The sequence below is a fragment of the Schistocerca nitens genome, chromosome 2 (genome assembly GCF_023898315.1).
Source record: "Schistocerca nitens isolate TAMUIC-IGC-003100 chromosome 2, iqSchNite1.1, whole genome shotgun sequence".
Lineage (NCBI taxonomy): Eukaryota > Metazoa > Arthropoda > Insecta > Orthoptera > Acrididae > Schistocerca > Schistocerca nitens.
Genome location: NC_064615.1, coordinates 849,889,116 through 849,902,184, shown reverse-complemented (window position 1 = coordinate 849,902,184; position 13,069 = coordinate 849,889,116). Strand labels below are relative to the sequence as shown.

Here is a 13,069-nt window from a genome sequence, read left to right as displayed (position 1 = left end):
GTTAACATGCACAGTCGTTAGGAAAGATCTGCGGAAGGTAGACATAATCAATAGTAATTATATCAAAAATAGCAGTGATATGTTGCCGAAAAAAACCATTGTCCTTAGGTTAGTTAGGTTTTCTAAGTTCTTGGGGACTGATAACCATAGATGTTAAGTCCCATAGTGCTCAGAGCCTGCCAAAAAACCATTGTAAGAAAAAACATTACTACTGTAAAGGGTATCTGTGCTGCAGCTTGTGATGTTGGTTTAAGAACTCTCCACCGCCTGTGTCGTGAGGGAAAATCCCCAACGTTCAATTCTCCAAGGAAAAATATTAAATAACACAGCTCTTTAACCGAACTAAACAACTCACAGGCGAACAGTCTATGTATTTTACTACAGTGGCAAGTACTCAACAACAAAAAAATTGAGGAAGAAGTTACTTGAAAAAATAAATTTTACTGCATCTGCTAGGTCTGCGGAACACATATTATACGATATAGGATTTAAATGATACTGCGTGAAGAGTTTGACAGAGCAGTGAAAGACCTGAGTCGAAACAAGGCCCCGGGAGTAGACAACATTCCATTAGATCGACTGACAGCCTTGGGAGAGCCAGTCCTGACAAAACTCTACCATCTGGTGAGCAATATATATGAGACAGGCGAAATACCCTCAGACTTCAAGAAGAATATAATAATTCCAATCCCAAAGAAAGCAGGTGTTGACAGATGCGAAAATTACCGAACTATCAGTTTAATAAGTCACAGCTGCAAAATACTAACGCCAATTCTTTACAGACGAATGGAAAAACTAGTAGAAGCCGACCTCGGGGAAGATCAGTTTGGATTCCGTAGAAATATTGGAACACGTGAGGCAATACTGACCCTACGACTTATCTTAGAAGAGAGATTAAGGAAAGGCAAACCTACGTTTCTGGAATTTGTAAACTTAGAGAAAGCTTTTGACAATGTTGGCTGGAATACTCTCTTTTAAATTCTGAAGGTGGCAGGGGTAAAATACAGGGAGCGAATCGCTATTTACAATTTGTACAGAAACCAAATGGCAGTTATAAGAGTTGAGGGGCATGAAAGGGAAGCAGTGGTTGGGAAGGGAGTGAGACAGGGATGTAGCCTCTCCCCGATGTTATTCAATCTGTATATTGAGCAAGCAGTGAAGGAAACAAAAGAAAAATTCGGAGTAGGTATTAAAATCCATGGAGAAGAAATAAAAACTTTGAGGTTCGCCGATGAGATTGTAGTTCTGTCAGAGACACAAAAGGACTTGGAAGAGCAGCTGAACGGAATGGACAGTGTCTTGAAAGGAGGGTATAAGATGAACATCAACAAAAGCAAAACAAGGATAATGGAATGTAGTCGAATTAAGTCGGGTGATGCTGAGGGAATTAGGTTAGGAAATGAGACACTTAAAGTAGTAAAGGAGTTTTGCTATTTGGGGAGCAAAATAACTGATGATGGTCGAAGTAGAGAGGATATAAAATGTAGACTGGCAATGGCAAGGAAAGCGTTTCTGAAGAAGAGAAATTTGTTAACATCGAGTATAGATGTGTCAGGAAGTCGTTTCTGAAAGTATTTGTATGGAGTGTAGCCATGTATGGAAATGGAACATGGACGATAAAGCCGGCCGCGGTGGTCTAGCGGTTCAGGCGCTCAGTCCTGAACCGCGGGACTGCTACGGTCGCAGGTTCGAATCCTGCCTCGGGCATGGATGTGTGTGATGTCCTTAGGTTAGTTAGGTTTAAGTACTTCTAAGTTCTAGGGGACTGATGACCACAGATGTTAAGTCCCATAGTGCTCAGAGCCATTTGGACGATAAATAGTTTAGACAAGAAGAGAATAGAAGCTTTCGAAATGTGGTGCTACAGAAGAAGATTAGACGGGTAGATCACATAACTAATGAGGAGGTATTGAATAGAATTGGGGAGAAGAGGAGTTTGTGTCACAACTTGAGCAGAAGAAGGGATCGGTCGGTAGGCCATGTTCTGAGGCAACAAGGGATCACAAATTTAGTACTGGAGGGCAGCGTGGAGGGTAAAAATCGTAGAGGGAGACCAAGAGATGAATACACTAAGCAGATTCATAAGGATGTAGGTTGCAGTAGTTACTGGGAGATGAAGAAGCTTGCACAGGATAGAGTAGCACGGAGAGCTGCATCAAACCAGTCTCAGGACTGAAGACCACAACAACAACAGGATTTAAATATAGGCGGCAGACGATGAATTCTCCACGTACTTCAAGTGCCGTCATCTGTATTCTATTTGGAGGAAACTTGGATTACTCAGATCCATTCGTTGAAGTACATATGAGAGAATTCGAGCCAAAGTAAGGGCCTTGAGATGCCTGTTGGGGAAAGGGCCAGGATGATTGTTGTGTATCTGGGGTCAGCGAAGGCTCTTTTTCTTAAAGAAAGTAAATTTGTTTACAGATGCAGGAAAACAAACAAATCAGAAGATTGCCATTCAGAAATGAACACAGCTTAATTGGAGCAACTACATATTTTCTCGAGCGTTTTAATTTGCTGCAGATTTCATAAGTTACAGTATTTTTTGCCCTGATATGCGTTTTTGGTAGTGATTTACGTACGTTTACAATTCTTACGAACGTATAATACCTAACGTTGTCTACAATAATTTTACACACTGTAGAATGCAAATAACGAATTGAATGCCAAGGCTTCTAAAATGTTTTTAAATTCAAATAATGTACATGCACACTGCTTCCATAACGATGTGACTCAATAACTTAAATCAATTTTTCGTCGTAAAAATGTAATTATACTGATTTTGATCCAAGCAGAAACTACTATAACGAGTAACAGAGGCGCATGTGACTACCAAGTGCTCGTGACTCACTGTCTGGTAACAGCACATTAACAACCACCCGCCAATACGCCTGACGAGTACTATAGAACAGTACTTGTAATGAAAGACAGAGTGGACCTCCTATATTTTTATAGTATTTTTTTCATTAATACTTGTCGTCCAATTTCTGCATGAAGCGCAAAGAATTGTCACATTATACACTCCCAAATGGGGAGGAGGGGGGGGGGGGGGAGAGGAGGGTGCCAGGCGCATGATAGATATACTGAAGCCTATGGACTCTCTTATTCGGCTGAGTTTTTCAGTGGAGAGCTGATATTTGTTATGTTGACCTGGTGTATAAAATAGTACTCCCAATGTTCCGTTAGGGTATGTTACAATCAAACATCAGAGACGCAGGCAGAGTCTATCTGGAGAGTCTGTCTAGAGGTATCAGGTGTCCCATATCGCTCCAACTGCACACGCCCCACACCATTACAGAGCCTCCACCACCAGGAACAGTCCCCTGTTGAGATGCATGGTCCATCGATTCATGAGGTTGTCTCCATACCCGTACACGTTCAACCGCTCGATACAATTTGGAACGAGTCTCGTCGGACCGGGCAACGTGTTTCCTGTCATCAACAATCCAATGTCGGTGTTGATGGGCCCAGGCGAGGCAGAAAGCTTTGTGTCGTGCAGTCATCAAGGGTACACTAGTGGACTTTCGGCTTCGAAAGACCATATCGATGAGGTTTCGTTGAATGGTTCGCGCGCTGACACTTGTCGATGGCCCAGCATTAAAATCTGCACATAAAGGCGGAAGGGTTGCACTTCTGTTACGTTGAACGACTCTCTTCAGTCGTCGTTAGCCCCGTTCTTACAGGATCTTTTTTCCGGCCACAGCGATGTCAGAGATCTGATGTTTTACCGGATTCCTGATATTCACGGTACACTCGTGAAATGGTCGTACGGGAAAATCCCCACTTCATCGCTACCTCGGAGATGCTGTGTCCCATCGCTCGTGCGCCGACTATAATACCACGTCCAAACTCACTTAAATCTTGATAACCTGCCACTGTAGCAGCAGTAACCGATCTAACAACTGCGGCAGACACTTTTTGTCTTATATAGGCACTGCCGACCGCAGCGCCGTCTTCTGCCTGTTTACCTATCTCTGTATCTGAATACGCATTCCTATACAAGTTTCTTTGGCTCTTCAGTGTAAAGTTCCGTTGAGTTCTCTCCCCCGAGTCGATTTTGATATAGGAGCACTGGTCATTACGTGTAATCCGACCTGATTCGATTTCAGCTTTCATTTTAAAACTGAATCACTCACGTCACAGCCACTCGAACCAGCAAATACATATACGACCTCTTCTTTTCTTCTTTTGCTACCGCCTTTATCCCGCATTGTGCGCAGGGTCGGCAGGGTTAAGTACGGATTTGGCATTGTTAATTATAAGGGGTGGCTGGATGCCCTTCCTGCCGCCACCCCATACCCCCCCCCCCCCCCCTGGACGGAATGAGTGTACTCCAGCTGCGTCCAGTGTAAATCGTGAAATAGTGTGAATGTGTTGCAAATGTCTGCGAGTCGTGTAGCTGAGGCGGGACGTGGGGGCTAGCCCGGTATTCACCCGGTAGGATGTGGAAAACCGCCTAGAAACCACATCCAGGCTGGCCGGCACACCGGCCGTCGTCGTTAATCCGCCGGGCGGATTCGATCCGGGGTCGGCGCGCCTACCCGAGTCCAGGAAGCAGCGCGTTAGCGCGCTCGACTACCCTGGCGGGTCAAATACATATACGACCGACACACCTAAAGTCTTGCCCACAAGTGACATGAATGTCAACTTGATCGCGCCACCGTAACGACTGTGTCTGCGCATTGTGCAACGCTTTTGAAAAAGACCGTCGTAGAATATTTTGCTTAATTGCATGCTCTTCTCCCCACTTACCCCTGTTCTGTGGTTTGTGCAAAGTGAAAATGCGATGTGGCACATTGGCAGGTGGGGCGCAACCCGGGCCCGCAGCTGGTGGCGTACGTGATGGCGTGCGGCGGGGGCTCGGTGGACGTGCGCATGCGCGTGGACGGCCAACAGGCGGGCGGGCGCACCCGCGTCGACGGGTACGCGCGCCTCGAGCTGGGCCAGCCGCGCAAGGGACAGCGCTACACGCTGCAGGTGGCCGCGCCCCACCGAGAGGAGCTGCGCCGCGTGCACGCCGTCGAGGTAGGCAACCAGCCGGCCACCCATCCGCCGACGTCCGCTCTCAGGGGCGACTATCTGATTGCTTACTATGGAGACTCGAGTTTAAGTTATAATTACAAGCAAACCAATAGGCCTCTTGCAAAATGAGTTACACCAACATTCTTATTATTTTACTCTACTTCAGGCTATGTGGAGCAATTTGGTTTTAAAGTTGATTTTTATTTATTTTTTTTTTAGATTTTACTAAGGATTGTAAAATGTATTTAATTTTTTTTTTATTTTGTAAACACAATTGTGATCGTGTGTAAGCTGTTACTTTTTAATTTCGATCTGCTACAAAAGATGATCATCAGATTTACATTCCTTGGTGGTAGCAAGCATCGTGGACGTGAAGCAGGCCCGTCTGTGCTGGTGTTGAGAATACCGCATTGTTTACTAAATAACCAAAATGTATTTGTCCGATGTTAGTGAAATCTTGATAGGGTATAGCTACAAACATTGGTAGTGGAACTCTCGAGTTACAGAATTTTTCAGTCGCCCAGATAAGAGGTCTTACGGTTTTCCTAAAGTGACATTTTCTCAGTTCAGGAGGAACTCATAACAGAAAGCATCCGTTTGTTTTTAGATCTCTCTTGAGGTTGTAAGATGCTACAACCACAGTGACCGTACAGTGTGCTACGGATTTTATAGAGAGATATTTAAGACTCGGTATGTGCGAGCTGGGCCTCACGATAGCAGAACAAACACTGGTAGCAGTTATTTCTGTAAAATATCTGGGAGTATGCGTACGGAACAATATGAAGTGGAATGACCATATAAAATTAATTGTTAGTAAGGCAGGTGCCAGGTTGAGAGTCATTCGGAGAGTCCTTAGAAAATGTAGTCCATCAACAAAGGAGATGGCTTACAAAACACTCGTTCGACCTGTACTCGAGTACTGCTCATCAGTGTGGGAAAACGCTTAGCCTGTGACTGATGACGTAGCACCTGATACCACCACTCCGCCCTCTGTTACTGACACGGTCCAACATGCACAGAAGCAATCTTAAACATCACTCTGTATAAAGTATGTATCACATTGTATCGTCACAGTGGTTGTAGCTTCTTACACTTACGAAACAGACCTTCAAAACAAACCCATGCTTTCTGTTATATGTTTATCTTGGGCTCCCTTCATGGAAGGCGATCATAAGACAATAAAAGAAAGAAAACTAGGTGGTCGCAGTGTCCTGGTCCCATAGCTTGATTGGCAACGCCTGTGGCCTGTCTTGCTTATTCTGTGCTCTGCTGCTGTGTTGAGAAGCTGTTAGTCAATTGTTTGGTTCTCTGACGTATTTTTTTCGTACATGGGACCAGCGTTCCGTTTCTCACACGTGGGTTGCTTCGGCCGTCAGTCCGAAGACCACATTATGCAGCCCTCCAATGTAGTCTACGCATCCTGTGCGAACCTCTTCATTTCTGCACAGCCACTGTAATTTAGATCCGTATGAACAAGGTTAGTGTAGTGAAGCCTTGACCTCTCTCTTCCCGCACACGCATATATCTAAACTGCACCCAGTGCAATTTGGACCCAACCAGAAATCTGTGAAATTGGCACCCAGCATACCCGTGAATTACCTATTCACTGTGTCACAGCCTACATGCATCCCGAGTTCTCGTTAACTCGCTCCCTAAGTCCGCATTGTTGTGCTGTGCAGCCTTGTCCGAGCCGCGTCGAAGCCACCATGCAAATGGCCAGCAACGTAAACAAAGTATCCTATTGCTGGAAGAAGAGCATACGCTCTACAATATTCTCTCTTACTTACGATACGACACTGGTTCTAGTTTTTCTAAAGTTTATATCCAGCTTTTCCTTCTTTTATGATGTGTACTCTGTCCTAATATGAAAAACTGCCTTGCATTTTCACCTTAAAAAATTTGTTTTTTTGTTACGTAAGTTATGATGTTAGGTAAGTTGTGATGAACACTCAGTTCCCTTGAAGTGCATCTTACTCAGTATACAACTGTGGCATGTAAGAGGCAAAAATGGAAAATTTCAATTATTGCGCAATTCCGAATTAAATGCCAAGGCTGATAACATATCCTGACACACGCACCAGAACAGCATTTATACCTACCTGAAGATGTCACTCGTGTCTAAGACCAACATCAACGTTCAAATAACGAGTCATGCGCCGGCTCGCTGTTAATGTCTTGACGTGCGCTTGTGTGAATTATTGACGCATAAAATATTGTTTCCACGTTTGTAAGTCACATATAGCGGACGTGCACATGTGGACCTAGCAGTTCAAGTAGAAGCTGCGTACAACTCACTGTCACCTGCACAGGGTGAACCAGAACTCTACCGGCAATATTTCGAAGGCTCTTCAAAGATATTTTCTGAGTATTTTGGTATAGGGAACCAGTGGTCTCTGGTAGCTCATTACAGAATAATAATATAATTATGATTTATTTGCCTTGATACCAGAATTATCTGTGTTTCTGTGAAAACACTTCCACAGCATTGAAATATCATCCGAAAGTAGTAAAGTGAGAGGCTCTGGTTCTTAGTGAGCGCCTATATGCAGTTGTAAAACTACTGCTATGTGGTTGCCGTCGCTGTGGGAATAGCTGAACATAAAGTCATTGTGCCGTTTTTCCATTACATTCGGTGAACCCATGGACGAGATGCATGTCGGCCGATTCTTCATCAGTAAACCTATTCATACAGTCTTGTATCACACCGAAAAAACAAAACCGAGACAGAACTGAGAAATTCTTCATGCAAGCTTGAGGCCGGAGAGTGAAGTGGCCATCAATGTTGGCAACAGCAAGTATTAGTTGAGGGCAATATTACTGCACATGGGAGTGAGGCCGCTTCGGTCGGCTTGTCGTGAGTTTTTACTGTGATGTTTCACAGGATACACTTATTAACTTGATAGTATACTCACATCCGTCTTGAAAACTTTGACAGTGCGGTGCATTTTCCTTAGTCACCACTGTACTTGTTTAATGTAGCGCCACCGAATTTTTCCGATAACGGTCGTGGCAGTTCAAGCGCAACAATATCGTGCTCGGGTATTAACGTGAGTGAATGCAACAAGTTTGCTTTCAAACAAGACACATAGCATACCGCCGATATTTTCACTGTTGTGCGGATTCCTTCAATGCAGTGCCGATACAAGGGGTAAGAAATCGAAAGACATGCAACTACTCTGTAACGAGCCACCTGAGACCACGCGTCTCTTACACCAAAATACTCGGAAAGTATGCCAGTACAATCTCCGAAAGTTAGCGGGTAGAGATCGAGTAAACCTGTGTGCATGCACAAATGGTCTTTTCGTTAAAATAGCAACGTATCTTGGTTGGTTGGTTTGGGGAAGGAGACCAGACAGCGCGGTCATCGGTCTCATCGGATTAGGGAAGGACGGGGAAGGAAATCGCCCGTGCCCTTTGAAAGGAACCATCCCGGCATTTGCCTGGAGCGAACGTATCTTGTCTATAATACCTATACCATATGCTGATCCATGGTCAGACCATATTTTATTTTTAAAAAATACTTTGTCACATAGAAGAGATACGATTTTTAAAATCCATGTTTGTAGTTCGGTGTTAATTTATCCACTGTATTTTCTGAAGATCTGCTCGCAAGTAAAAATTTGTTACTGAGTCCTACAGAAAATAGAAAAAGAAATACAGTGACTTCCAATTGTGCAAATTTAAGCACTACAGTTCTTGTTTGAGTGTCTCCAATCCTCTTCATCAGCATACCACGTAAGTGCCCATTATTCCACTCAGTACCTCCTAATTAGTTATCCTGTCTGCCCATATAATCTTCCTCTAAGACCACAAATCAAAAGCTTTTATTCTACTCTTGTTTGAACTGTTTATTGTCAACTCGTCACTTCCGTGCAAGGCTATATTTCAGACAAAAATCTTTGGAAAATAGTTCCAAGCACTCAAATTTGCACACGATGTTAGGAAGTTTCTCTTTTTCAGAAATGGTTTTCTTGTTGTTGCCAGTATGCAGTTAATATCCTAATTTTCCATCGTCAGTTATTTTGCTACCTACGTAACAACACCCATCTACTTTTTTTAGTGTCTCGTTTCCGAATCTAAGTGGCTCCTCAAACCCTGATTTAATTTGATTATAATGAATTACCTATGTTTTACTTCTGTTGATTTTCGTCTTATAATTCCATTTCAAGACATTATTCATTCAATCCAGCTGCTCTTCAGAGTCCCTCACTGTCTCTGACAGAATTTCAATGTCATGTGCAAACCTCAGAGTTCTTATTTCTTCTCCTCTAACATTAATTCCTGCTGTGTCTAGGCCTTGCCCCTACTTAGCCAGCAACCAACAACACAGACAAGTTATGCAGGCAAGGACTTTGCTGGGGAAAGCTCTTCAAACGACAAACAAGGAGGTGGCAACCGAAACGCCGCAAAAGGTCACTGACCCTATGGACCTTTTCTCGTCCATGGGCCATGTGATCAGAAGTAGTACCTTCAGTATCCTGGCACCCGGGCTGTATGTAGCTGAGCACGCACTCTATGCTCGACCAGCTTGCACAAAGTAACTTTCCTGGGACAGGCGCCAATTCAGAAAGCATTCCCACAATTAGGATCTCACTCTGGAACCTCTGCTATGACGACGCCGCTATCTACATTGACCTTCGCCTCAAGGAACTGCCAGCGATGGACCTACACCAGTTGCGATCTCTACATCAAAGATACGTGACCTCCAACGACATGACCAGTAACTTGACATCGTAATATTTGTCTTTGTTTTTTATCAGTAATGTACTGGACTTAAATGTTTGACTATCCCTTCGGAACTTCAATGTTTACTTGGCCCCTTGGGACTTTAAGTTTTCCATGTACATTCCAGCTTCATGGTATGCGTACTCTATGGAAACTGGATTTTTGAAATTGACGATTAGAGGCCTTCCAACTTCAGATACTATTATTGTTCTTTCAGTATTTAAGAAGTGATTTGCTTTCAGTTCTTGTGTTCCAAACTAACTCCAGTAGCAGAAGACTATTCATGTGTGTTACAATAAACTTCACATTCATTTTGTACCATGTTACCTCTCCTGTAGCCAACGGCCTTGCCGGACTGGTAACACCGGTTCCTGTTAGATCACCGAAGTTAAGCACTGTTTGGCTTGGCTAGCACTCTGGTGGGTCGCTGTCGAAATAGGCCATGTACTGTTGACAAGTGTGGTACACTCAGTCTTTGTGAGGCCAGTAGAGGTGGCTACTTCACTGAGAAGTAGCGGCTCCAGTTACGAAAACTGATAACGACTGGATAGGTATGTAAAGGCTACATGCCCTCCATATCAGTATCCAGTGACGCCTATCGGCTGAGGATGACACGGCGACTGGTTCGTACCGTTGTACCTTCCGAGGCCTGTCAGGCGGAGTTAGTTGTTTTTCCCGTGCCACCTGCGGCAGACATATCAGTTCCTTTTCTCAGTTTGTCCTTGATTTGCTTCATAGCTTCCTCACTGTGCAGACTGAATAATGTTAGGGTAGGCTACAACTGTAGATCACTCTGTTTTTAACTACTACTTCCCTTTCATGTGCTTCGAACCTCATAACTGCAGTATGGCTCCTGCATAAGTTGTAGGAAACATTCTCCTCCTTGCTACCTTCATAATATTGAAGAGCGTAGTCTAGTAAACACCGTCAAAAGGTTTCCCTAAATATACACATGGAGTAATTGTAACTTTGCCTTTCTTCAATCCAGCTTCTAAATGTTGCCTTGTGGCTTTCGACATTTCTCGTGAATATGGACTAGTGTTTTTGGAAAGAACGCTAGTCGTCAGAGGGTTACGCCAGTGCAATTTACATATCGAAGTGACGCAGTGGTTGGCACAATGGGCTCGTCAATCCAGAGTTGAGTTTAAAATTTCCTCCTTCTCTTCCTCCTCCTCATCCTCCTCCTCCTCCTTCATCTTCTTCTTCTTCTTCTTCTTCTTCTTCTTCTTCTACGGTAGGTGTCGCTTCTCCGCCCCCCAGTCGGCCTCTTCTTCTGTCTTGACTTTCCTCAACGTTCACATTCCTTGCTTGCATTTCCTCCTCCACATCATTTTGCCAGTTGCGTCGTGGAGAACACCTTTCCTCCGCTGTATGGTAGTATCCTATTTAGTATCCTATCTTCTTTTATCCTATTCACATGAACAAACTACGTCAGTTTTTTTGGAGGAAGTCATCACAGATATCCCTATTCATATTCATCCTTTGTCGGATTACATCATTTCTTATCCTATCCATCCTAGTACAGTCTGAGCTTCGTCTTACGTAATCCATTTCAGTGCCAAGCAGTTTATTCTTACCTCTTCTGCTAACGTCTCAGTCTTCTGATCCACACTAAATTACACTCTGGACTGTAGTCTTATATATTCCTTTCTTCGTAGTTCTTCTTTTCCTTTTATTCCACAGAGTTCATTGCCCTTGTTACAGCTCATCCTTTATTAATCCTACTAGTGATTTCGTCATTGCTTCTGCCCTGTTTATCAAATAATACCCCAATATGTTTTGCCTTTTCCACACCTACAATTACTTCTTCATCTATCTCCAAAGTATTTGCTTTTCCCGTTCCAACAGTCAGGTACTCACACTTCTTCATGTTCATATCTTCATCTTCTGCCATCCTTACTGTATTCCTCTTTAAGTTTTCTTGTCATACAGCTCAGATGATCTTCATCTTCTGCTAGTACAATCTGGTCATCAGAAAAACATGGGTTAAATGTCCTGCTGTCCTCTGCTGCCACTCCTATAACGTGGCATTTTCTATGCCTAGGCTGCAGTATTATTCCTAGATACAGCTTAAAAAGGATCGGTGACAGCCCACATCACTCTCGCAGATCCTTATTCATCTCGAATTCTTGTGTCCAGCTATTCGCAATACTTGTTCTCGCTGCGTTATTTTCATTCAGTTTCATAACAGCCTTTAGCAATCTTCGATCTAGCTCTGTCTCCGTCAACTTTTCCCACAGTTTTTTGGTGGGTACATTTTTGTGTGCTTTCTCTAGGTCAATTAATGCAACGTGCGTCCCCAGTCGAACTTTTGCACGTCTTTCACATATTAGTTTCATTGTGAAGATGTTGTCCATTACCGTTCTTCCAGCTTGGAATCCTCTTACTCTTCTTGATGCTTGTGACTTGCCTCTTTCTCTACCAGATCTTTCCCTACCTCCGAGTATAATCTTTGAAAGAAAGGGATCACTGCCAATCCCCTATAATTATTTGGATCACTACGTGACCCTTTCTTATCCACCGGTCTTGTGTAAGATGTTTTTCATTCCGTTGGAACATCTTCTGTATTTAATATTCTTTCAAACAGCCTCCTTAGCATCTCCAACAATTTTGCTGGACCACTCTGGATTTCTTGATTCATATCGTGGTGCCTTCTTCACCTTACTCAGAGCACGTTAAAGAACTTTTATATCTAAACGCCAAAATTCCTCCTGTTGCATTCTCACCTCACATTTATGTGAAAATTCAGGCCGATTTTCCTGGAATAAATCCTTAAAATACTTTGTCCATTGACTACGACTAGTATTATTATGACGCAATTTTTCATTAGTTGACACTCGCATTGACCTGATTGTTTTCCATGGCTCAGCACTACGAGACCCATCCATCATCATTCATATTCAAATCTTTCTTCCCACAACTTGTTTTTCCTTTTTCACACTTCCCGTTTTTACTTCTCTACTTATTATCCTGACTGTATCTCTAGCTTAACGGCCATTCACATTCAGGAAAGTCGAATAAGCTTCATTTTCCTTAAAATTATCTCTGCTGTTTCTGTATCCCACCAAACTACTTTCTTCTTCTTCTCATAGTCTCAAAGCGCTTCTTTCGCTGCTTCATCTACGGCCTTCTTTATACAGAGTGCTTCCGTCAGAGCGTGCAAAAATGTAACAGGACACAGGAAACGCTCCACTGAACAATTTGAGGCATGGAGCTGGGGTCGGAGAAGCTAGCTTAAGAAGATATGGAAGTAAACTTGTCTACCGCTTTGTCTAGCATTACTGTTTTCCTTATTTACAACTAACATGCGTATAAGTTT

General features: G+C 43.4%; 1 protein-coding gene across 1 annotated transcript in view; it reads left to right on the top strand.

Annotated features, from left to right (window-relative positions):
- LOC126235387 (protein NDNF) overlaps window positions 1-12,035 on the top strand; it is a 265,282-nt gene extending 253,247 nt beyond the window's left edge. Inside the window, exons 6-7 of the mRNA XM_049944109.1 lie at window positions 4,807-5,028; window positions 12,027-12,035. Coding sequence (XP_049800066.1) covers window positions 4,807-5,028; window positions 12,027-12,035 — 231 coding nt within the window. The remainder of the gene's footprint in view (window positions 1-4,806; window positions 5,029-12,026) is intronic.
- Window positions 12,036-13,069: the final 1,034 nt, after the last annotated feature.